The sequence below is a fragment of the Phyllostomus hastatus genome, unplaced genomic scaffold (assembly GCF_019186645.2).
Source record: "Phyllostomus hastatus isolate PE091 unplaced genomic scaffold, TTU_PhHast_1.1 phas_contig_38, whole genome shotgun sequence".
In the NCBI taxonomy this organism is placed as follows: Eukaryota; Metazoa; Chordata; class Mammalia; order Chiroptera; family Phyllostomidae; genus Phyllostomus; species Phyllostomus hastatus.
This window is the reverse complement of record NW_025333869.1, coordinates 17,701,757-17,728,417: the sequence shown is the minus strand read 5'-3', so window position 1 is coordinate 17,728,417 and position 26,661 is coordinate 17,701,757. Positions and strand designations below refer to the sequence as shown.

The 26,661-nt window shown below is 44.1% G+C and overlaps 1 protein-coding gene across 2 annotated transcripts in view; it reads left to right on the top strand.

The window, feature by feature from the left end:
• The window catches only part of LOC123820967 (pulmonary surfactant-associated protein D-like), a 31,316-nt gene extending 22,563 nt beyond the window's left edge, over window positions 1-8,753 (top strand). For both annotated transcript variants that reach the window (XM_045842163.1, XM_045842162.1), the window contains exons 3-5: window positions 5,111-5,227; window positions 5,853-5,936; window positions 8,177-8,753. In XM_045842163.1, the coding sequence (XP_045698119.1) occupies window positions 5,111-5,227; window positions 5,853-5,936; window positions 8,177-8,553 (578 nt within the window). In that variant the 3' untranslated portion in view covers window positions 8,554-8,753. The remainder of the gene's footprint in view (window positions 1-5,110; window positions 5,228-5,852; window positions 5,937-8,176) is intronic.
• Window positions 8,754-26,661: the final 17,908 nt, after the last annotated feature.

Sequence of the window (26,661 nt, the reverse complement as noted above, 5' to 3'; positions counted from 1 at the left end):
TTAGAAGAACGGTGGTTTTTAAGGTGCCAGCTCTCCCTTGGAGACTCCCAGCTCTCTGTAGCATCCAGAGGGACCCTGAATTGAATCCTGGGGAGGACGCCCTTTCCTAGGTGGTCCTCTAACCTGTGGCATGGAGTCTGGCTGAAGCCTCCCTTTCTTCTGCATGTGCTTCGTGCACATCCCAAGCCTAGGGTTGGTGCTTGGAGAGAGAACAGTGCACACTAGGCCTGGGGGCCCAGGCTCCACACTGGCTTCTTAATTCCAGGCACATTAGTCACTTAATCTTAATGGGTCTGAGAATTTATTGGAGCACTCTAGTAGCCTCAGTACCCTCACCAGGTAGGTCTGGGTGCGACTTGTGACACCTGCCCTGCAGATTCTGATGCACGTGGTCCCAGGAAGCTGCTGTAAAGGACAAGATGGGCCTGAGATGAGAGACCCTTGAGCAGAGGTGGAATGTGGAGCCCAGGTTTCCATGGTGATGCCCAGACATACCATGGAGGGCCAATGAGACCTGGGCCCTGCTTTGTAAGCTGTATTTACAGGGACAATTCACTTAGTTCTCAGTGGATTCAGCAGAGTGCCCCCGGGAACATGCACCTCCCTTGGAGAAGACCACACACTTCACAGCAGCCCACATGGCCTCTCTCTTCCCCTGCTTACTTGTCTGATCTTGTCGCCTTCTCCACCTCCCCACAGTCCCTGGGCTCCCACCACACTGGCCTTTCACTGATCTGTCAGTACACTTGGGGGCCTGCCTCCCCAGGGCCCTGTCACTGCTCTTCCCAGAGGCACACTCCTCACCACCTTCCTAGCCTCACTCACAAACCAATAGCTTCTCTGACCACCCACTTAGAAGATACACCTGACAACACTCTCCACACTTAATATCTGTTTCTGTGAAGTTGAATTTAAGCTTCATGAGGAAGGGATCTGAATTGTTGTCTTTCTCTTTCTCTATTATTGCCCTGCATTTAGGACAGTATGGTGTAGAAGCTCTGAGAACACTGTGGAATGAATGAATGTGAGATGCAAGGAGAAGAGGAGTTTCGGTACAGTTGAGAGTGACCACACTTCTGGTCCATGAAGCTTCACTTCAGGTGCAATTAGAGTACAGGGATACATCTCTTGGGGAAACTAGGATGCAAAATTAGTACTTCAGGAGACATGAGTGCTTGCTGATGAGGGTGTGTCTTCTCCATCTGAGTGCTCTCCTGGCATCCATGCTTGTGTGCTGAGGATGGGTCACCTTGAATGTGCCCTTCTATGGGTTGTCTTCTTCTCTTGGCCCATCTACCTGTTGCCATGTTGGCCAGGATGAAACCAAACGGGAAGCTCAGCCTGGGGTCAGGGCATCTCTGCCCCGCATAGTGTGCTGTTGAATATGAAATATGGGGCTCATCCTGGAACCCTCCATGTTCCATTTCATTCCTAGTGAGGACTGTAACTGGAAGCAGAACACCATGCCCAGTACACAGCCTCTTAAAGGCACCAGTCCTCCACCACCAGCACATTCTTGCCCCAGGCAGGTCTGACCCAATCCTGCCCTGAGAGCAGGATTTCCAAGTCTGAAATGTCACCTCTCCTCTACAAATCTCTCTGCATCCTTTTCACCCTTTAAGTCCTACTTTGTCCTTCAGTAAAAGAGCTCTGAGACTATATGTGTGTGTGCTGTGATGGGGTGAGGGGCATCTCACATATTGTCTTCCACACTCATTTCCTGTGCCTCCCAGTTTCACATTCTGCTACAAATCCCTTGCAGGACTGGACCTGGCAGTAACATTTGTATCTTGCCCACTGCCAGGCATGAAGTTCTGTTCCATAAATGGTTTCTTAGTGAACCAATAAATGGAACAATGAGCAAGTGGACAAATATGTGAATGAACATGTTAGCACCACCTGTCAGATAGTATTTCTTTTTTAAAAATTTTTTTCTTTGCCCTGGCTGGTGTAGCTCAGTGGATTGAGCGCGGGCTGCGAACCAAAGTGTCGCAGGTTTGATTCCCAGTCAGGGCACGTGCCTGGGGTCACAGGCCACGACCCCCAGCAACCGCACATTGATGTTTCTTTCTCTCTCTCTCTCTTTCTCCCTCCCTTCTCTCTCTAAAAATAAAAAAAACAAATAAGATCTAAATAAATAAATAAATAAATAATTTTTTCCTTTGTTTTATCTTTTTTTTTTGCTTTGTTATACCATCAGTCTTACTCATTTTTTAAAAACTGAATTTATTGGGATGATATTGGTTAATAATATTATATACATTTTAGGTTACAATGTATTATACATCATCTGTACATTGTATTGTGTGTTCACCACCCAAAGTCAACTTTCCTTCTATCACCATTTATCCCCTCTGTACCCTCTCCTGTCTCACTCCACACCTTTCCTCCTCTTGTGTCTTTTTTTGCCTATGAATGCTTATAGCAGCTTAATTTGGAACAATTAAAAGATGCAAACAAACAAATGCCCATCAACTAATGAATGGATAAATGAAATGTGTTCTATCCATATTCAAAGCATATTATTGAGCATACCAAGGAATGAAGTATTGAGACATGCTGCAAGGTGAATAAACCTTAAGAAGTCACTCCCAGTTAATAAAGTCAGATACAAAAGGTAATATATTGTATGATTTCATTTGCATGAAATATCTAGAATAGGTAATAGAGGCAGAAAGCAGAATAGTGATACCAGGGGCTGGGTTAAGAAATAGGGGATAAGGAGTGACTGTTCAACGGCTATGAGATTTTCTTTTAGGGTGACTAAATGTTTTAGAACTAAACAGAGGCAGTAGTTGCATGACATTGTGAAGGTGCTAGATGCCATATACTTTAAAGAGATTAATTTTACATTATGTAAATGTCACCACAATAAAAAAAAGAATCACCAAACTTATAGAATTGAGTGTAAAATTCTTTTTTTTAAAGAAAGTATATTTTAAAGATTTTATTTATTTATTTATTTATTTATTTTAGAGCAAGTGGAAGGGAAAGAGGAAGAGAGGGTGAGAAACATCAGTGTGTGGTTGCCTCTAGAACGCCTCCAACTGGGGACCTGGCCTGCAACCCAGGCATGTGCCCTGACTGGGAATCAAACCAGTGACCCTTTGGTTCACAGGCTGGCACTCAATCCACTGAGCCACTCCAGCCAGGGCAAGTGTAAAATTCTTAAATATTAATATCCATTTGCTCCCTTTACTTTTTTGGGTAAATCTTGTATAATTTCCGGCTTAGGCAGCCTTTGCTGAGGTAACACGTCCCTTTTAAAAGTTTGGTTATTTTTCCAAAAGAAAAGTGATATATGGTCACTACAGATAAACAAAAAGAAGGAAATTAAAATTACCTTAATCGTACCACTCAGAAAAAACCAACTTAACACTTTTGTATAAGCCTTTCCTGTGTTTTTTTCCAAAATGTATTACATGTGCACATACCCTACAACGTCTCCACATATTATTGAAAGAGAATCATATTGAATGTAGTATTTATAACATACTTTTATTATTTAATGATGCATTAGATAATAATTTGGTCTATTTTCTAAGGGCTCAAAGGTATGTTGCAGGACTTTTCTAATTTTTAAAATTGAGATATAATTGACATAGAACATTGTGTTATTTTCAGGCCTACAACATAATGATTCAATATTTGTATATATTGTGAAATGATCATCCATTACCACATATAGTTATATTTTTTCTTGTGATGAACACTTTAAGATGTATTCTCTTGGCAATTTTAAAATATACAATACAGTGCTATTAAGTATAGGCACCATTCTGTACATTACATCTCTAAGGAATTAGTTATTTTATGATCAAATGTTTGTATGTTTTCACCAGCTCCATGTGTTTTGCCTGCCACCCAACTCCTACCTCTTGCAACCACCAATAATCTGATCTCTATAGTTATTGTATGAGTACTATTTTTCTTTTAGAATCCACATATAAGTGAGATCATACTGTTTTTGTGTTTCTTTGCTTGAATTATGTCAGTTACCATAATCCCTGAAGGTCCATTCATGTTCTTGCAATTGGCAAGATTTTTTCTTTTTATGTCTGAATAATATTCCTCTGCATGTGTGTGTATCACATTGTCTTTATCCATTCATCCACAGTGGACACTTAACTTGTTTCTATTATTGATTACTATAAATAATGCTGCAGTGAACATGAGGGTACATATATCTTTTCTTTTAAATATTCTTTTTCTTTTTAAAAACAATTATATTTATTTTGGAGAGAGGGGAAGGGAGGGAGAAAGAGAAGGAGAGAAACATTGATGTGATGGAGAAACACTGATTGGTTGCCTCTTGCACCCCACAACCAGGGACCTTGCCTGCAACCCTGCATGTGCCCTGACTGGGAATGGAACCAGTGACTTTTCCCATTTACAGGATGATGCTCAACCCACTGAGCCACACCACTCAGGTTCTGATAGCTTTTGAATTAGTGCTTCATTGTCTTTATATAAATACCCAGAAATGCTTTGCTGGGTCATATTTTTATTTTTTGGTTCTATTTTTAATTGTTTGAGGAAAATGCTTATTGGTTTCTATAGTGGCAGCACCAACTTACAGTCCCACCCACAGGGCACAAGGGTTCCTTTTTCTCAACATCTTCACCAACACTGTTATACTTTGTCTTTTTCATAATAGTCATTCTAACTGATGTGAGGTGATATCTTGCAGGTTGATTTGCATTTCCCTGATGATTAGTGTCACATGTCATTTCAGATAAAATTTTGGATCTGGGAGGAGGAAAGCAAGGAGTCCATGATCAAGGGTAAATGTTGTCAGATTGCCTGCTGTAAACACTGCAGTCTGTCTAGTCACCATCATCCTCGAGCAGGTTAGGGTAGGCATTACTGGGCAGTAGGGAGAGTTGGCTTGCCAGGAGGGTCCATCACTGGCCATGAGGAACTCTCTGTACCTGGAGGGAGTGTGCTGTGAGCCACAGGGATAGTCTTATATACAAGGAAGGTTGGTTGCTGGGTGGTGGAAATGGTCCATGTACAGACAGGGGATGTGGCTGTGTTTGGAACAGACTGTGTGAGGGTGAAAATGCTGGGAAATGTGCACAGAGCTCACCCAACTCTTCTCTGATCTCAGGGCCTGCAGGAGCCATGGGCCCACAGGGACCTCCAGGTGCCAGGGGTCCCCCAGGACTGAAGGGGGACAGAGGTGCTCCTGGAGACAGAGGAGCAAAAGGAGAAAGCGGGCTTCCAGGTAAGGTAGCCTCCCTTAGCTTTGGGAACCCCGACTAGTGGGGGAGGGAGGAGGGCTCTCTTCAGCTCAGGATAGCCCCTCCACTCAGTGGTCAGTGTGTTTCAGGCGTGCATGAAAAGCAGACAAGGCTGACAGGCTGGAAGGCAGGAAGATTGGGCTCTGGTTTTAGACTCTGTTACTTGGTGCAGGGTAGGCCTGAGCAGTTTTTCCCCATCTGGTCATTTGGACAAGCACAACTCCCATTCCATTCACTGGATAACTTTGAGCATCAAATAATCCAGGGATGGGAAGTACTTGAGGAGTGTGCAATCCTGTCCCCCCACCCCACCTCCCAAAGGAAGTGCTGTCAGATTCTCAGAATGTGAAGTGACAGTGTCATCTGGATCAGTGTCAGTGGGGTGCAAGGACCTGCTCAGGGGACAGTTTGTTCACAACAGCAGCACAGGAAATGTTGTGGGCAGCAGGGCCTGTTGTGTCAGCAGATGTGGGCTTTGGGGGGCCAGTCCCAGCTCCTTACTCTACCCCCAATAATGCCAGCAACTGGGCACCCTTCCCTTGAGGCCCAGACTCTGAGCCAATCCCTGGCTGTGCTGGACTAGTCTTCAGTCTACTCCTCTCTCTGCAGACATCACTGCTTTGAGGAGGCAGGTGGAAGCCCTACAGGGACAGGTACAGCGTCTTCAGGGTGCCTTCTCTCTGTACAGGAAAGGTGAGTTCCTGGACCTGGACCTGAACTTGAGCCAGACACTGGGGGATAGGCCCCAGACTGGGTCTGTGTTTTGTTTTGGAGTTGGCTGGGTCTGAGGCAGGCATGGGTCTGGGACTGTAGTGGGATGGGGGTGACTGGCTAGACCTGGGACTGGGGCAGGGAGTGGGGCTAAGGCTAAGGATAAGGGTGGAACAGAGCAGTGCAGCCACCTGTTCTTGGAACTGGAAGTAGATGCAAGGGGCAAGTAGCTGGATGTGTCCCTTATCATGAGTTCAGTGGGCTGGCAGAAGCATGGTCAAGGCTATGCGGCTCCAGAATGCCCCCAAAATCACAGCCAACTGTGGCCCAAGCCACATCAATGCCCTGAGCCCAGGGCAGTCCAGCAGACCTTACTCTTGCCAACCCTGTGTGGGTCCCTGTCATATATGGGGATGCCTAACCACCCAGGATGCATTTCTTAGCTCTGTGGGGCTAGGTGTAGGAAAACCCCAAGATGTTGCTGCCCAGCCCACAGCAGCAGAGACTGCAGACTCTGCTCTGAGAGTTGAGGCTGGGATGCTGTCCTTGGATCAAGACTGGTGAGAGCCAGATGTTCACATTTGGCCCTGAGAATCTCACCTGAGGCATGCCCTGGGTCTGGTAGGGGGCTGGTGGTCTCTGGGCTCTGGGTGTTCAAAGCAGACATTGCTCCCAAAGCCTGGAATGCTGAGGAGTCTGAGGCCTCCAGGAGCACACACCCGAGTGCCCTGTGCCTGTGAGAATCTCCTCCTCTCTCCCTATTTTGCTCACCCTGACCCCTGCTCTCCCTGATGTCACCTTTGAATTCAAATCATTCAGCACATCTCACTGATCCAAAAAAAAGAAGAGTTCCTGATGGAGGAAAGCATAAAGGGTGAGGCATAGGGTTGGCTCCAGAGCATCTAAGCCCACTAAGTACCTACATATCAAGGATTTGCACATGTACTTACTCACTCACTCACTCTACATACACGAGCACAAACACTTATGCAGGCACACACAAATAGTCACACACATTCAGATGGACCTTTTAGGCTCCCATTACCTTGTGATGGAACATAGCTATATTCATGTATGCACATGTGTACCCATGTAGATGCATGTAATGGCATGTGACCTCTTGTACTGACCTTGTATAAGGCTACTCTGGGTGCCATCTTGAATCTGTGGATAATGTGCACTATGAGCCCTTGTGGAAGGTACTCACAGGTCAAGGGCAGTGGGTTGGGGTGCAGCCTGGGCTCCTGACCAGCTCTGTGAGATCCAGTCATAGCCCTCTGAGGAGCCCTGAAGATTTCTATGCACAAACCCAGACATCAAAGGAATGGAAAATGAGGCAGAATAAAAACAGATAGTTAAGTGTCATACAAGTGATAGTTTTATAAAATATATTTTCCATTTAGAGATGAGAAATTGGAAGCCCTGTAAAAGGAATTGACTTTCCCTTGTCCTCCTGGACAGTCATTGTCAAGGTGGGGTGAAACAACCTGGCCTTCTGATTCCCAGACAGGGCTCTGCAGCACTGATTTTCTCTCTGTCCCCCCACTCCCACACACACAGATCAGATGCCTTCAACACCTCACCCAGCACTCTAGCTTCACCCACATGCACACCATGAAGCCAGCATTGGGCTGCACACAGTGCAGAGATTAGCACATTGCTGCTTGGAGATGGCCCACCCATTCTTTTCCTTTCCCACACCCCACACACAGCGCAGACCTTCTGACAATGACATGTGCCCTACTGTTACGTGGGTTCCAAGTGAGATCAGAGGGAGCACCTGCATTGTTATCCATGGTCTCAGAGACTGGCCCAGGCTGCAGGGTGCCATTCCAATGGCTAAAGTTGTCCCAGCTCTAACCAGTAATTAGAAAACCAATTCTGACATGCAACGTTGGGTAATATAGAAAGAGCATGTGTTAGCTTTAGTGTCAGATCAACTAAGTTTTAATTCCTAACTACATTCGATGGTTACATGACAAGGAGCCTCTTACTTAACCTTTGAACTCAGGGTTCACACCTGTAACTAGAGACCCCAGAGTCACCTTAATAGAAAGCCTTGTAAAGTTGGGGCTACTCTGGTACCAAGTGTTTCACTTTTGTCCTATCTGGTGCTCTGATACCCTGTGTGGGAGGCCTGGACCTCTGGTTGGAGCACAAGGGTCCCCTGAGCTTTGGCTGGGTGTTGTCAGAACCTAAAGCTAATTGTCCTCTTCTGTTAGTGGGTCTGTTTCCTGATGGCCGAGTTGTTGGAGAGAAGATATTCAAGACAGGAGGCTTTGAAAAATCTTTTCAGGATGCACAGCAAGTATGCAGACAGGCTGGGGGGCAGTTGCCCTCCCCACACTCTGCAGCTGAGAATGAGGCCTTGCAACAGCTGGTCGCAGCTCAGAACAAGGCTGCGTTCCTGAGCATGACTGACTCCCAGACAGAGGGCAAGTTCACCTACCCCACAGGGGAGTCCCTGGTGTATTCCAACTGGGCCCCGGGGGAGCCCAACAACAGTGGTGGGGAAGAGGACTGTGTGGAAATATTCGACAATGGAAAGTGGAACGATAAGTCCTGTGGAGAGAAGCGCCTTGTGATCTGTGAGTTCTGAGCCACCCAAGGTGGATGGGGCACTCGTGGCCCAGAAGCCTGGCCAGCAAGTCAGGGCCCAGACCTGTGAGCTGCCAACATCCCATCAAGAAGATGACATCTCTGCTGGCCATGGCTTCTCCACAGAGCCATGGGATGAGGCCAGAGGTAGGGCTCCTGTGGAACACCTCTCTCAGAATAAAATATGAATCTGGCATCACACACTGGCTGACCTGTCATTGGAGGAAGGGACAGCCTGCATTCCCAGTCCCAACGGATAAAATTGGGTGTCAAAGACTGCCCTGTCACAAAATCCAATGGTTCCTCTTCTGCCCTCTGTGTTCTCAAACTGTCAGACACAGAAGTGACTGCTCAACTTCTCTGTTACTCTTCCTCCTCTTTCTTCAAGACATCACTCTCGCTTTTATCCTTATAGTCGTTCTTTTTTAAAATTTCTTTTTAATATATTTTATTTATTATGCTATTAAAGTTATCCCATTTCACCCCCTTCACTTCCCTCCACCCTGCACACCCTCTCCCACCCATAATTCCCCCCTTTAGTTCATGTTCATGTGTCATACTTATAAGTCCTTTAGCTTCTACATTTCCCATACTATTCTTGCCATTCCCCTATTTTCTACCTACCATCTATGCTACTTATTTTCTGTACCTTTTCCCCCTCACTCCTCCTCCCACTCCCCTGTTGATAACTAACCCTCCGTGTGATCTCTATTTCTGTGGTTCTGTTCCTGTTCTAGTTGTGTGCTTAGTTTGTTTCTGTTTTTGTTTTAGGTGTGGTTGTTAATAATTGTGAGTTTGCTGTCATTTTACTATACATGTTTTTTATCTTCTTTTTTAGATAAGTCCTTTTAACATTTCATATAATCAGGGCTTGGTGATGATGAACTCCTTCAACTTGACCTTATCTGAGAAGTACTTTATCTACCCTCCTAACTGAAAGCTTTGCTGAATAGAGCAATCTTGGATGTAGGTCATTGTCTTTCATGACTTGGAATACTTCTTTCCAGCCCCTTCTTGCCTGCAAGGTCTCTTTTGAGAAGTCAGCTGACAGTCTGATGGGAACTCATTTGTAGGTTACTATCTCCTTATCTTTTGCTGCTTCTAGGATTCTCTCCTTCATTTTATCTTGGGTAGTGTAATTATGATGTGCCTTGGTGTGTTCCTCCTTGGGTCCAACTTCTTTGGGACTCTCTGAGCTTCCTGGACTTCCTGGAAGTCTATTTCCTTTGCCAGAATGGGGAAGTTCTCTTTTATTATTTTTTCAAATAACTTTTCCACTTGTTGCTCTTCCTTTTCCCCTTCTGGTACCCCTATAATTCAGATGTTGGAATGTTAAAAGATGCCCTGAAGGTTCCTAAGCCTCTCCTCATTATTTTGAATTCTTGTTTCTTCTTTCTTTTCTGTTTGGTTGTTTCTTCCTTCTGGTCCACTGCATTGATTTAAGTCCTAGTTTCCTTCCCATCACTATTGGTTCCCTGTGCATTTTCCTGTATTTCACTTAGTGTAGCCTTCATTTCTTCATCTAATTTGTGACCAAATTCAACCAATTCCATGAGCATCCTGATCACCAGTGCTTTGAACTGTGCATCTGATAGGTTGACTATCTATCTCTTCATCACTTAGTTGTATTTTTTCTGGAGCTTGGATGTGTTCATTCGTTCATTTCAGCTTTGTTTCAGCTTTTTTCGTTTGTTTTGTTTGTTTTTTTTTTATCTTGACATGCCTGTTGTGTAGTGAGGGGCAGAGCCTTAGGTATTCACCAGGGCAGGGTAACCCACGTCGCTAGGTTGTGATGCTGTTTGTGGGGGAGGGATCTGAGAGGGAACAATTGCACTTGCTACACTCTCTGCTGGATTTTAGTCCCATCCACTACTTCCCCCAAGCAAACTGGGCCCTTCTGGTGCTGATTTCCATGTGGGTGGGGTTGTGTATGTTCTACGACCCTGTGGGCCTCTCCAACGAACTCTTCTGTAAGGCTGTGAGTCTCTCTGGGCAACTCAACTCCCACAGGTGTTTTCAATTGGTATTTTGAGGCTTTATTTTCTCAGGCTGGAGCCCTGGGTTGTGTGGTCTGTCTCGCTGCTCAGTTTTGCCTGGTTTATCTGGGCTTGAATGTTGGACTGCCTGGTCCTCCAGCCACCTTGCTTGCCTCTCCCATCCACAATCCGCCTCCTCGCTGGGTTAGCCCACTGCGACCCTGCACTGGGGGATCTGCCAGCCACTGCTTTTTTTTTTGCTATGACCCCACTCAGCCCAGCTGTCCGACTCCGCCCCTCCTCCCAGTCTGGATGAATGTATCTATTTTAACTCCTTGGTTGTCGGACTTCCATACAGTTCAGTTTTCTGTCAGTACTGGTTGTTTTTTTGTTTCTAAATATTTGTTGCCCTTATTTTGGTTGTGCCAGGAGGCACAGTGTGCCTACCTATGCCCCCATCTTGGCTGGAAGTTTGAATCCTTATAGCTGTTTTTATCCTTTTGCTAGTCCATTCTCCTCTTCTTGACCACTTAATGGTGACATGCTCAAGCCTTAAGGCCCCCTCCTCTTCTCTCCTTATCCTCACTCCAGGGATGAGTTTATTATGTCTACGGCTCAGATCTCTTCCACTGATGGCAGCTAGATGTGTATCCCTTCTCTGGGCCTCTCCCTGAGCCCCAGACTCCTCTAGACAATGCAAGCTGAAGCCCAAGGGCTGGGAGGTTCCAGTGGCTGCATCTTGCTTCAAGGCCTGAGCCATGGAAGCTGCACAGAACAGTGGATAGATATGGGAAGTCAATCTGCTGCTCCCTGGACAGACTGCAAGGCCTCTCTCATCTGAGAGCCTCCTCCTCATCTTGCTACTTAGGACCTGTTTCTATCTGTGTCAATATGCCTCCTGGATCATGGGAGGGAATACCACTTGGACAATCCTAATGCCATCTGAAATCTCAGGCACAGAGGGCATCCAGCCATGCTCACAGTCCTCCTCGAGCCTGACAGTTTCAGGAGGTTCTTTTCCCCACTTTGCCTCAGAAACAACCTAGGCAGATCCCCTTCCTTGTTGTACAGATATGGAAACCAAGACACAGAGAGGGGAGGAGACTTGCACAGGACCACAGGTGGTATCAGTGCTGCAGCCTAGCTGTGTGTAAGGTCTTCTGACTCCAAACCTTATACTTTTGACTTGTAAATTTTTATGCCAAATATCCATGTATATTAGTTGAATTTAATGTCACTTGTTCTTAAGGAACTGGAATGACACCAAGTGAACTGTAAGCTCCTAGAAGAGGGGCAACAAATACCCCTTCCCCAGCCAGTAAAACAACCATTCTCCTATGCTACCAGACACTGGGAAGACTGCCCTTTCTGGCTCCCCATGAATGGGACCCCTAATCCCCACCCCTCTTCCCAAGACTGTTGTGGCCATATCTCATGTAGGACGGCATATCTGAAAACAAAAAGCCTTACCTCCAAATAGCATGCAGCTCAGGCTCTCTGCTAAGATCTTTTTGCTGTTACTGAAAAAAAGCCCCAATTCCTAGCTTCTGAAATATGTCAGTAATGGAACAGTGAGCAAATAATCTTCAGTACAGGGACTACAACTGGACACAATCAGCCAGGGAGCTTAGAAAGGACTTTTTTCATTGCAAATAAAAAGAAAAACAATTGGATATGGCTTAACCAAAAAGAGGAGTTTTTTTAAGATTGAAGAGTTCTGAAGTGGCTCGAGGACTGGGTTGCACAAGTAACACTGTGAGATCTGCCTGCATCTGCCTCCCTTCGTGCATCCTTGCCTCTATTCCTTTTTTTTCACACTCCCTCTGCTTCTAGCCTCTCAGATGCCCAATCATAGGGAATCTTGTGTCACACAGAGATCAGAAACTGTTGCTTGATGTCAAGTCAGTATTCCTGTGGAAATGAATCTCCCTCTTTCATATTCCCACCTCTGGTCTAATAAACCAAACCTGTGGGGTTGACTACACAGGACAAAATGGTAACAGGATGCATGCAGTGTCATGGTGATCTGCCCAGACCCTCTAAAAGTGACCACTACCCACCCCAGAACTTAAGCCAAACAGATCTTGTCAAGAGTGAAGGGAAGAATGGCAGAACTGTGTGACTTGGTAAGAAGGAAAAAAAAATCTGCTGTGGTGTTAAGAATGAGAACGTTGGATCCCCAAGTTCTAGGAAGAAGTTTTAGATCAACCTCAAATGGGGTCTGGTTTGCTCTCTAGTGCAGAGAATGAGAAAGGAGGATCATTTGGGCTCTATAGAAATAGTCCAACTAAACCAGAGGACAAAGGCAAGTATTTCAGAAAATTCAGGCCTTAACCCATACTGAGCACAGAAACTTCTCCTGCACTCATGTTCATGAGCTGAGGTCAACACAGATTTTAAACACTATTGGATCCTTCCCAACCATAAGTAGACATGGTCTCTAGTTTAGTAGCCTAGGTGCCAAGTGAAGACAGGACTTACAACTCAAGAGATGTTGTTACCCCTTACAATGCTGGGTGGCATCATGGGAGTAGACTGGAGTCCTTCTATGTCTAGAGGGTGACAACCACAGCAGTTTCATAGGGAAGCTGCTGTTCGGTTAATAGAATATTCTCAGATCACTTCCTGGTTCTCAATCTTCCTGCCACAAACTAGCTCACATCCCATAATGAAGTGACATAGAGTAAGGACACTGTGAAGTTTGCTTTCTTAGGATCTTACCTTTGTTTTGAATTCCCTTGATGAAAAACACTGACATCTGAGTTGCTCAAGTTCAAGGCATTCTCAATCACTCTTGTCTTCCAGATATCCTTAATTCAAATTTAATGGTGTGTTTTGTGTTTTTAAGTTACTTGTGATTTCTATACTAGAGCCAAGAAACCAGGTATCTATTGGTGGAACAAAATATTAAGTTAAATAAGTCAAATATTTATCCAGGCCACCCGTCATACCCTCATAGATACTACAGCTCTACATGTGCCTAACATTGGGGATAAGCTGTAGACTTGTGTTCCTGTGCACAGTCGAGATGCTCAACAAGTAGATTTGAAATGAGTGGATGATTGTCAAATCCTGTAGCCAGGAAAAGAGAAGAGAGCCATCTCTTGGTGCAATCACCAAGCTGCTCAGAGGCCAAGACACTCATTATTGTTCAATCTAATTGAACAATAGCAGGTATTGTTCAAGCAGGTATCCTGTGGTAGATTTTACTGTTTTTTCCCCTCAGTTTCAATAAGAGAGACCCTATGAAGGCGGGTGTGTGACCAGTGTTGCCTCTGGGTGGAAACAGAACTGGCCAGTACACAGTTCTGAAGGGTCCACTTTTCCACGGCTGTGGTGAGAGCAGAAGCATCAGTGGTGATGATGTTATTATGTAACCCAGCATCCTGGACACCTGAGCCAATGCACGGAGAACAACTGTCTTTGAAGATCACTTGGATGGATCTACCTGGGCCTGGAGTGAGATTTGGGGGTTGTTACTTCAGCATAGGTAGCTCCATCTTTACTGGATAATTTTAGAATATGAACCTATTTGACTTCCATTTACTTAAGCAATGCAGTCTCTCTCAGACCACCTGACTCAAACAACTTTGAGCCACAAAGGCACTCACAAGGGCCCTCCCTGCATGAACAAAACAGCACTTTTTGTATTTGTTTAGTAAGTAGGCAGAGTGAATAAATGAAAGAGTTGAGTGAAGGAAATTCCTGACTATGGGGATGAATAAAGAGTTTTTAAGATGTTTCTAGGCTCTGTAGTCTGAGGAAATAGCAGTGTGGCCCCACTGCCAGCCTTCCTGCACTTACATTAAATCCCTGAATAGCTGGGGCCATGCTAGGGCCAAAAAGTCAGGTGACAATTTCAGGCCAAGCAAATACTTTCTGTGACCAGCAAGCTGGATCAGGGCAGGAAGGGGTGTGTAAAACCAGTGTGAATTTAGGGAAGCCCAGCACACTGACCATGGCTACAGAGGACCTGAGAGGATAGGAAGAGGATGAGGATGTGAATTCTCCAAAGACTGAGTTCCAAAAAAGAGTGGGGCTGGGAAGACCTCATCACGAGGTCTTTTGAAAGAATACACATCCCAGAAGAGTCAGAAAAAATAATTAAATAACATTATGAGAATGGACTTGTTCATCTTACGTTAAAAAGTCTTAGAAAACTAACGTAATTGCAGTAGAGTGTTACTGACATAGGAATAAGTAGAACAATGTAAAAACCACCCAAAATACCCAATATATACACACACATATACATCATACATGCATGATAAAAATAGATTAACCCCAGCAACCACCACAGTTGGGGGGGGGTGAGGTGTAAGGGGACTAAATGGAAATGGAAAAAAAATACAATAAAGATAAAATTTAAAAAATAGATGATCAAATTATAAGAAAATAATGAACCATTCCATTAATAACTCTGTTAAATGGTTAAGCATTTAGCAGAAAAATAAAAACAGATTCTTTTACTTATATGTATTAAATTAAAAATCTGAACAACTTAGAGACAGTAATTTATATAGTCTTGGATAGAAGAACTATCTAATCATGATATCAGAGAGGAAAACACAAAGCAAAAATGTCTCATCTGACTACACAAAAAAAATTGTAAACCTTCTCTTCATAAAACAACAGAAGAAAATAAAAATGATTCATTTCAAAGTATGCAGCAGAAAAAATCATTAACAAAATGATGAACAGCTAAGTAGTAATGGGAGGGGAAAATATGTAAGAATGAAATTTCATAAAAGAAATACAAATGGCCAATAGTGATGAAACATAAAAAATGTACAATCTTAGTAGTCACTAAAGAAACTCAAACAGCAGTAAGTATCCAAAATTTATGGACTGGAGTTAGAGCTACATTCAGAGGTAAATATACTTTACTTTCATTATTAAAAAATTAAAAAAAAAGCATGGACATTGAGTGTGGTGTTAAGGCACCTCTGACTCATCTGTCCATCCTCCCTCTCAGACCCAGTGGGTGCTTCTGCCTCTGGCTTCCTCAGAACCCTTTCACATGGTGCATCCAAACTGCACACCACACTTTCTGGTCCCTGCCTTTGGAGTGCTTGGGATCCACATGTCATCAGTGTTGGGGGAGAGGGTCACAGAGGAACAGACACAGATCACAAGCAAGGGTCAGCTCAGGAGGGCAGGATTTGTCTGCAGAAGATGTTCTTGCTGGGGAAAAGGTCACACATACAGCTCTCCATACGGAATCTGATAGTACTTTTGGGACTGCCAGTGTCATAGTTTCTTATGTGAACAGGAAGCTGAACTTGGCAGAAGTGCCAGGCAGGGCTGGACAATGAGTTGTTTTCCTCACACCTTCTCAGATCCCTTGACAATAGCTGCAGGGTTAAAATGGCTTCCAGGGGCTCATCTGGGCTGAGTAGAAAGCAGTTGATTACTATGTCTGCCACTGACATGGGAAAGGAGATGGGCAACACGTGTGCTAGTGTTTGCCATTCTTGGCTTAAGAAGACCCTGCTCTGCTGCACTTGAGGGAACCCAACCAGGGCGATCCCCTGAGCTGCATCAGTGAGCCAAGTGAGGGCACCTCCGGGAACTCTGTGAGAATCCTCGTACTTCCATCAGCTGGACCTCCAGGAAGTGCAAGGACTGTGACATAACACAGACTGACAGCTGGTGGGACAACAGTGTCACCTCCATTTGAGACCTGCTGGAGATCCCCACCATCTCTCTGCATGCCAGGCCCTGTTGTGGTGTCCACACAGGTCCCAGGGCAGCCTCTCTAGTTTCCTTGGTTACATACAGGTCCTCAGCCTGACCTCCACTGCACTGTTGAGAGAACGTGGGGTCAGCACAAAGATCACAAGTAAACTCTTAGCGATGTTCTCCAGAAGATCCCAGTTCAGAGAAAAGTGCAGACTCTCCCGCTGATGCTGAGGGGTGGGGGCGGGGAAAGCCTAGGGCTTGTTTCTGATTGCCCTTCACAGCCATCCCTCAAAAGTTTGCAGAGGTAGCTCAGGGAGATGCCTGCACATCCACCCTCCACAGGGCCAGTCCTGTCCCCACAGGGTTTCTGGATCAGCCTAGACATTGAAATCTGGGGCAAGCAGACAAAATATAGGGTCAAGATGGCATCTGGGTTCTGCTCTGAAGAGCTCACAGTGAAGGTTTGGAAATGAGACAGACACACAGATATGGAACTGAGAATTCCACCAGTACCAGGGCTTTGTGGACAGTGAGGGCTGTCTGGTCACCAGTGACAGTGTGCGTCTGGGTCTGTCTGTATGGAGTAGGATGTTTAGGGAGGGAATTCCAAGTGGGTATATGAACCAAGTCAGAAGGGGAGAGGAGGAAACTAGGAGCATCTAAAGCTGCACCCAAGGAGCTCATGTGGCCTCCTCACTCACTTGGCCTCCCAAGTGAGTCTCTCTGAGTTTGCTAGCCCTGTCTTAGAGATACCAGCAGAGGGCAGCATGAAGCCACAGCTCCAGGTGCCCAGCTAAAACCAAAGACCCTAGAAAGGGGGCTGTGCCCAGAGTCATGGTCCAGCATAAGTCTGGCTTCTTCTCTCTTGGATCCAGCTTGGAGCTGAGTCAAGCTCCAGGGAAGGGTGTTGGGTCAATCATTATGGGAGAGGAATGCAAATCATTCATTCATTCCACAGTATTTGAGAGTGAGGTGGTCCTCAAACCTTTTCTAGGCCCTGGGACTGCCTAGTAGGACATAGTTCATCATACTAATCATAGCAACTACAAGAGCAGATGCTGGCATGGCATTTACTGCAGGCCAGTGCTCTCCCAGCTGCCTTCCTTGTATCAGTCCAGTTGTCCCTCAGAACAACCCTGTGAGGTGGGCACTACCAGTCAGTAACCCACTTTTACCAAGCAGGGAACTAATGCACAGGGTGTATGTGACTTGCTTGGGATCACATGAAACGAGGTGGTGGAGCCAGGGTTTGAGTCCAGGCAGCATGGCTCCAGAGTCCTCTTAATGACATTGCTACACTGACAAACTCAAACAAATAAACAGTCAAGATGATTTCAGGCATCTATATTCACTAACAAGAAAATAAAACAGGATGTTGTAACGTTGATGGGGTTTGGAATAACCTTTGATTCAGTGGTCAGATAGAGACCTGGAAGGGGAGGACAATGGTGCCAAGGGGACACAAGACCTGGTGGCAGGATGGGATCATGTGGTCACCCACACAATCTCTGTTGAGACCTATGGCCCCAGTGTACAGCTCAGGTTCTCTTTGTGGGCCCACTTGTCTATGACCAAGCACCCAGAGGTGACATACCTCACCTAGAGCTCCGCAGTGATGGGTGTGCAGAGAGAGGCACCAGGTTATGAGTTGGGGGAAAGGCAGGGGTTGGGACCCCTCACAGCAGGATGCTGGGGATTTCAAGCACTGAGTCTGCTGGTTTCTATACAGAAACTGATACACCCACACATGCACCCCCAAATTTGTGTGCACACAGTTCCCCATCAGGTTTCAAGTGCCCAGTGCCCCGTCTTCTCTGACATTCCCCAGAGCAGTTCCAGGCCCAGACCTAGAGCCTGAAGTCAGGAAGCAGTCAGACCCTGGCAATGCACAGGGAAGGATTTTGGCCAGCAGTTGCTTTTTATTGTACTAGTGGGGCACTGATCATTGAAGGAGATCACTTGGGGTCTGACATACAGAGTTCAGCAGAACCCCCTTCCCTCATGTAGGGTTTACAAGGATGCAGAAGCCCTGGCCTCCTGGCTCCAGGGCTCCCTGTAAAGGTGAGAGGCAGGCAGAAAGCATCTATGGTGATGGCATTTTCTTGAGCAGCTGTTTCCCAAGCTGGCCGAACACTTGGGTCAACTAGGGGGCTCAGAAAGTGAAGATTTCTGATCTTGATCCTCTGGATCCAGAGTGGAACCAGCTTGATCCTATGAATTCGTCAAGCCTTCTGAGCACTTCTGCTGGCCACTCCTTTGAAGAGCCACTGAGGGTGGCACAAGTATCTGCTTGCCAGGACATGGCAGGCTGGACCTTGTGTTTGCAGTGACTACCTCAACCCACGTGTTTGCTTAGCTAACAAATGACTACCTGCTTCCTGCTTCTTTTGAGCACCACACTTGTGCTTTCCTGGAAAAGGCACTGGCCCATGGTTAGGACACTCCCCTCTGTACACACACAGATTGCAACCAGGATTGGAAGCACCCCCTTCCCCAGAGGGACCCTGCCCTGGGCTCCTCCTCTCTTCCTAGCACTCCATCAGTCACTTAGGGTTACTAAGACAACATCACTCTCCAAAGTGCACTTCCCGACAACTCCAGCCCAGCCCCCTTGATGACATTTGGTCTCTTCCTGGCTGATGAGAAACAAAATCCCTGAGTCTTGTCAGACTCAAAAGTACAGATCAGTTACACAACTGTGAACAAACAGCCCTGAGGTCAGAGGCTCTCTGTCACATCCATATACAAGGTCCAGGGTCTGACTATGGCCCCTCCTGCTGGGGGGTCTCTGGCAGCTGCACAAAAGGGAGAGTCTGGTCCAGGGCAGAAAGGAGGTTTGACAAATGTGAACTCGAGGCCTTTAGCTGGTGCTCCAAGTCCCTATTCTCTGGCTGGGGCCTGGCTGAGAGAACAGCAGCGCTACTGGACTCTAAAGAGAGATTACTGTACAGGAGTGAGACCCTGCAATTTCAAGATCAAGGCCAAAGACTTGGCCTTCAATGTTGCAAGTTTGGTAGCTGTTTTCACTGTGGCAGAGGAAGCAACCCCAGTGACTTTTTTAAAAAAATAGAATAACAGCTTTATTACATCTGATGTCACCTTTAATGATTACATTATGAGAAGAGTTTGAATTTAGGGATTATATCCCTGATAAAAAGATGTGTAAAAAATCCTGCTTCATATGAATTAACTTGAAAGTGTTCAAACACTTTATGATAGATTTTCCATAATGCAAAGCAGATTGAAGACTAAAAGTAGACTGTTCTAACATATTTTCCTCGTAGAGCAAATCCTGTATCTCTAATCTTACAGGAGACCGTTGACTTATGCATGTCACTTAAACTCACAGCTCCCATCTGGACCAGGGTTGATTGGCCATTCTAACTTACTCAGACTGGCTTTCTGTGGACTTGAGAAATAGGTGATTAAGTGTTCAGGGAACAATTACTTTGGACTAAATTGACACCTAACAAAAACTAAAAACAGTTCTCATATCCCATAGCTTTTGCTCCTGAAATGGGCCCCACAGAACTGAAACTGTGTGTGACCACTGATTCTTTCTTCTCGAGAAGGGAGAAGCCTTGATAGACCAGTCGAGATGGGGGATTGAGGCCCAAGGAGCCAACATGTCACTCAATGTATTAGGGAGATGCTTCCAAACCTGAATTTCCCACCCACTCAACTACCTCTCTTTCAGTCTCTCATGGCATACAGAGACCCTGGCCTTGCTCTGCCTTGAGCATTACCCTGGAGGCAGAGCCCAGGCTCCAGAGAAGTCTAAACACCAGCTTCCTTTCCAGGGATGCTCAGAGACATGACCCTCAATCCTTACTCCTTTGAAGAGGCAGCAAAGAAAGATAGCATCTCAGAATGCCTGCAATGGGGCTCAAAGGTCACTCAGAGTCATCCCCATTCCTGGAGTCCTGGGTGAATGTGTTACCTGAGGCCCCAAAGGTCTGTTTGTGGAGCCCCTACCTTCATTTGGACCCCATGCAAGAGGTGTAATCAAGGTATGTCCCTTAGTGAAGGGAACTGCCTGCCCTCAGCTCTTGAGGGAGGGAGAGAGACTGTCTGGAGAGTCACCATGAGTCTGTACTTTCTCTCTGGTTGCAAGTCCTGGGAAGCCTGGATGAATTGCCGGTGCTATATTTGGATTCTCATGAGGATCCTATATCTTTATTTTATTTATTTATTTTAATGGGTTAAAGATAGTTTATTCAATAAATGGTGTTTGGAAAATTGAACAGACATACAAAAAAATGAAACTAGACCACCTTCTTATGTCACATATGAGAATAAATTTAAAATGGATTAAAAACCTAAATGTTAGGCTCGAAACCATAAGTGTCCTAGAAAAAACATAGGCTGTAAAATCTCACATATTGCTCATAGCAATATTTTTTCTGATATTTCTCCTTGGGCAAGTGAAACAAAATAAAAAAAAAACAAATTGAATTACTTCAAACTAAAAAGATTTTGGACAGCCAAGAAAAATTTCAACAAAGTGAAAAGACAACCTAATAAATGCAAAAACATATATGCTGATACATGTGATAAAAGGTTAACATTCAAAATTTATAAAGAACTTAGGAAATTTGCCCTGGCTGGTGTAGCTCAGTGGATTGAGTGCTGGCCTTGGAATCAAAGGGTTACCTGTTCAGTTCCACAGTAGGGCATATGCCTGGGTTGCAGGTCAGGTCCCCAGTGGCGGGTGCACAAGAGACAAAGCACACATTGATGTTTCTCTCCCTCTCTTTCTCCCTCCCTTCCCCTCTCAAAAAAAATAAATTAAATATTAAAAAAAAGAATTTAGAAAATTCAACACCAAAATAAAATAAATAAATGATCCAGTGAAAAATGGACAAAGGACCTGGATAGACACTTCTTCAAAGAGGACTTAGAGTTGGTCAATAGACACATAAGATGCTCAACGGCACTAATGATCAGAGAAAAGTAAAGTAAAACCATAATGAGATATCAGCTCACACCTGTCAGAATGGCCATCATCATTAAATCAAGAAACAACAAGCACTGGCACACGAAGAGAAAGGGGGGTCCTTCTGTGCTATTCGTGGGTCAATAAGATTTAAGTCACTCTTGCTTTTATTTAATGGTTTCCCTTCTTATCTTGTAGTCTAGTGGTTTATATTTCTTTTAAGTATATTTTAGTGATTATGCTATTTACAGTTGTCCTATTTTTACCCCTTTATCCCCTGTACCCTGCACCCCCTGCCACCCACCTTCTCCCACCTTAATTCATATCCATTGGTCATACTGATAAGTTCTTTGACTTCTCCATTTCCCATACTATTCTTAACTTCCCCCTGTCTATTTCATACCTACCATTTATGCTACTTATTCCCTGTATCTTTTCCCCCACCCCCCTCCTCACTTCCCTGCTGATAACCCTCTATGTGATATCCATTTCTGTGATTCTGAGCCTATTCTAGTTTGCTTAGTTTGTTTTTGTTTTTGTGTTTTTAGGTTCAGTTGTTGATAGTTGTGAGTTTGTTGTCATTTTGCTGTTCCTAGTTTTGATAATCTTTTTCTTAGATAAGTCCCTTTAACATTTCATATAATAAGGGCTTTTTGATAATGAAATCCTTTAACTTGACCTTATCTGGGAAGCACTTTATCTGTCCATCCATTCTAAATGATAGCTTTGCTAGATAATGTAATCTTGGATGTATGTCCTTGTCTTTCATGACTGTGAATACTTCTTTTCAAGCCTCTTCTTGTCTGCAAGATTTCTTTTGAGCAATCAGTTGTTAGTCTTATGGAACTCCTTTGTAGGTAACTGTGTCCTTTCCTCTTGCTGCTTTTAACATTCTCTCCTTATCTTTAATCTTGGGTATCTTAATTATGATGTATCTTGGTGTGTACTTCCTTGGGTTCCACTTCTTTGGGACTCTCTAAGCTTCCTCTATTTCCTGGAAAGATATTTCCTTGGGAAAGTTCTTCATTATTTTTTCAAGTAAGTTTTCAATTTCTTGCTCTTTTCCTTCTGGTATCCTTATGATTCAGATGTTGGAATGTTTAAAGTTGTCTTAGAGGCTCCTAAGCCTGTTCTCATTTTTTTTTTTGAATTCTTGTTTCTTCATTTTGATGTGGTTGATTATTTATTTCTTCCTTGTGGTCCAAACCTTCAATTTGAGTGCTGACTTTCTTCCTGTCACTGTTGGTTCCCTATGCATCTTCCTTCATTTCACTTTTCAGAGCCTTTACTTTTTCCTCCCTTTTGGGACCATACTCAAGCATTTCTGTGAGCATCCTGATTACCAGTATTTTGACGTGTGCATCTGATAGGTTGGCTCTCTCTTCATTGCTTAGTTGTATTTTTTTCTGGAGCTTTGATCTGTTCTTTCATTTGGGCCATTGTTTTGTCTGGGTGTGCCTATTATGTTGTAGTAAGGGGCAGAGCCATAGGTCTTTCCAGGGCAGGGCAACTCACATTGCTGTGTTGTGGCACTGTATGTGGGGGAGGGGCCCAATAGGGAACAATGCTGCCTTCTCAGCTCTCTGCCAGCTTTCAGTCACTTCTTCCACTATCCAAAATCAAATTGGACCCTCTGGCACTGATTCCCAGGTGGGTGGGTTTGTGTATGTTCTAGGACCCTGTGGGTCTCTCTGATGAACTCACCTGTCAGTCTGGGAGTTTCTTCTGCTGCTGCAACCCACACAGTTTTTTTTCAGTCAGAAGTTTTGAGGCTTTATTTCCCTGCAGTGGAACCCTGGGTAGTGCAGTCTGTCTTGCTCCCCAGTTGTCCTTTCCATTTTATATGCATAGAAATGTGGGACCACCCACTCCACCAGGCACCACCTAGCTGCATGCTCTCCCAGCGGCTTGTCTCCACCCCTCCTACCTACCTGGAGAATGTTTCTGTTAACTCCTTGGTTGTTGGACTTCCATGAAGTTCACTTTTCTGGCAGTTCTGGTTGATTTTTGTTTTTAAATCTGTCATTGCCCTTCTTTTGGTTGTGTGAGAAAGCACAGTGTATCTTCCTATGCTTCCATCTTGGCTGAAAGTAGAATCCTGTATCTTTAGATTAATGTCACATGTTCTTGAGCTAACTTGCATGGGTCCCACTGCTTGCTGATAAGAATTAATAAGGGAATACAGGGAGATAGTTGCCTCAGTTCTAGATGAGGGGAGAACAATGGCAAGTGGCTAAATTTAGAGAGAGGAGCTCTGAAAAGATAATAGGTGCTAGAGCGGTAAGAATAGGCCAAGGAGAAGCCTGCAAGGGGAATGGAAGTATCCGAGTGTGTCCTGCAGATTTTCCTTGTAGTTTCCCTGACTGAGGGGGTGATCATTACATACTGTGAAACATCCATGTGAAGTACATGACTGCTTCTTTTACAGATTTATAGGCTGAAGATATTGTCCTCTGTGCACAGTATAAACAAACAAGACATTCCCCTCAGGGTAGACCATGCTCACTGCTCCCCTTTACATAAAATAAGAAGAATAATGTACTGGTTACCCGTCTGTGTTCTCATTGCTTTTTTGGCTATGAGAAAATTTAGGTGTAACTTTTATTCTTGGTTGAAGTAATTTTTTTTCCGAGTCATCTTATGTGTATCCTCTTTTTTGGTAAGTTTGTGGTCTTGTTGCATCCAGCAAATGCGAGAACAAATGTCGGAGACTTTCAGGGTATCAAAGATGTTGCTTTATTGGCCAAGTTTAACCTGCGCAGGGGCGAACTCTCAAAGTGTCCAGAGACACGGTACCCACAGGGGCTGCAGATGAGAGAGTCGCCCCGAGCGCTCACAGCTAGGTTCTCATACAGGGGTTTTGGCGCGAGCAAGCAATCAAGCGTTTTACAGAAGCTGATGTGGCAGTTAAGCTATTTGCTTACAGAGACTGCGCTCGGGAACAGGGTAAAATTCAAATTTTTAAAACTAAACAAAGCATTGCTTATCTAGCATACCCAGGGGAGAATATCTGCACGACACAGGACGTTTGCACTCTGTCTCCCTTGTTAGTTTCTTTTAGCTACAATGCGGTTCCTGTTTACTAAGGTCACATTTAGTTCTTAATTTTCTTGTTCCCAACAGTCTTTCCATTGTCTTTTTTTAATTTTTATTTTAATCATTGTTCAAATACAGTTTTCTACTTTTTACTCCCAATCCAGCTCCCCTCCCACCCCTCCCCACTTCCCTCCCATTACCACCCTCCCCTTAGTTTTTGACCATGTGTCCTTTAAGTTTGTTCCCATGAACCCTTCCCACTGTCCCCTGAAATTCCCTCTACTCCCTTCTGTGGGCACTGTCAGCCTGACCTCTATTTCAGTGTCTTTGGTTATATTTTGCTTGTTTCTTTGTTTTGTTATTTAGGTTCCTGTTAAAGGTGAGATCATATGGCATTTGTCTTTCACTGCCTGGCTTCTTTCGCTTAGCATAATGTTTTCCAGCTCCATCCATGCTGTTGCAAAAGGTAGGAGCGCCTTCTTTCTTTCTGCTGCATAGAATTCCATTGTGTAAATGTACCATAGTTTTTTGATCCATTCATTTACTGATGGGCATCTTGGTTGCTTCCAGCATCTAGCTATTGTAAATTGTGCTGCAATGAACATTGGGATGCATAGGTTCTTTTGAATTGGTGTTTTAGTATTCTTAGGATAGAGTCCCAGCAGTGGAATTGCAGGGTCAAAAGGCAGATCCATTTTTAGTTTTCTGAGGAAGTTCCATACTGCTTTCCATAGTGGTTGTACCAGTCTGTAGTCCCACCAACAGTGCACTAGGGTCCCCTTTTCTCCACAACCTCTCCAACACTTGTTGTTTGTTGCTTTGTTTATGATGGCCATTCTGTTTGGTGTGAAGTGGTATCTCATTGTGGTTTTAATTTGCAACTCTCTGATAGCTAGCGATATTGAACATCGTTTCATGTGTCTTTGGATTTTCTGTATGTCCTCCTTGGAGAAGTGTCTGTTCAAGTCCTTTGCCCACTTTTTAATTGGATTCCTTGTCTTCTTAGAGTGCAGTCTTGTAAGTTCTTTATATATTTTGAAGATTAAACCCTTGTCTGAGGTATCATTGGCAAAAATGTTTTCCCATACAGATGGTTCTCTTTTAATTTTGATACTGTTTTCTTTAGCTGTGCAGAAGCTTTTAATTTTGATGAGGTCCCATTTGTTTATTCTTTCCTTTATGTCCCTTGCTCTAGGGGACACGTCAGTAAAAAAGTTTCTTCGTGAAATATCTGAGATTTTCCTACCTACATTCTCTTCTAGAACTTTTATGGTGTCACCTTTTACATTTAAGTCTTTTATCCACCTTGAATTTATTTTTGTATATGGTGTAAGTTGGTGCTCAAGTTTCATTATTTTGCACGTGGCTGTCCAGTTCTCCCAACACCATTTGTTGAAGAGGCTATTTTTACTCCATTTTATGTTGCTGCTTCCTTTGTCAAATATTAATTGACCATGGAGACTTGGGCTTATTTCTGGGCTCTCTGTTCTGTTCCATTGGTCTATGTGCCTGTTTTTATGCCAGTACCAGGCTGTTTTGATTACAGTGGCCTTGTAGTATAGTTTAGTGTCAGGTATTGTGATCCCTCCTACTTTACTCTTCTTTCTCAAAATTGCAGCAGCTATTCGGGGTCATTTATAATTCCATATAAATTTTTGAAGTGTTTGTTCTATGTCTTTGAAATTTGCCATTGGTACTTTAATAGGAATTGCATTGAATGTGTAAATTGCTTTGGGTAGTATGGACATTTTGATGATATTAATTCTTCCAATCCATGAACACGGTATATGTTTCCATTTGTTTGTGTCTTTCTTGATTTCTTTCCTGAGTGTTATATAGTTTTTCTGAATACAGGTCTTTTACCTCTTTGGTTAGGTTTATTCCTAGATATTTTATTTTTCTTTTTGCTATTTCAAATGGGATTTTTTTCCTTGATCTCTGCTTCTGCTGTTTCATTGTTGGTGTACAGAAATGCCTTTGATTTCTGGATATGGACTTTGTATCCTGCTGTTTTGCCAAATTCATTTATTAGGTCAAGCAGTTTTTTGGTAGAGTCTATAGGATTTTCTATGTATACTATCATGTCATCTGCAAACAGTGACAGTTTTGTTTCCTCCTTTCCAATTTGGATGCCTTTTATTTCTTTTTCTTGTCTGATCACTGTGGCTAAAAATTCCAATACTATATTGAATAGAAGTGGTGAAAGTGGACAGCCTTGTCTTGTTCCTGATCTTAGTGGAAAAGATTTTAGTTTTTGCCCATTGAGTATGATGTTGGCTGTAGGTTTCTCATATATGGCCTTTATTATGTTAAGGAATGCTCCCTCTATTCCCACTTTGCTGAGTGTTTTTTATCATGAATGGGTGCTGTACCTTATCAAATGCTTTTTCTGCATCAATTGATATGATCATGTGGTTTTTGTCTTTGCTTTTGTTTATGTGATGTATTACATTTACTGACTTGCGAATATTGAACCATC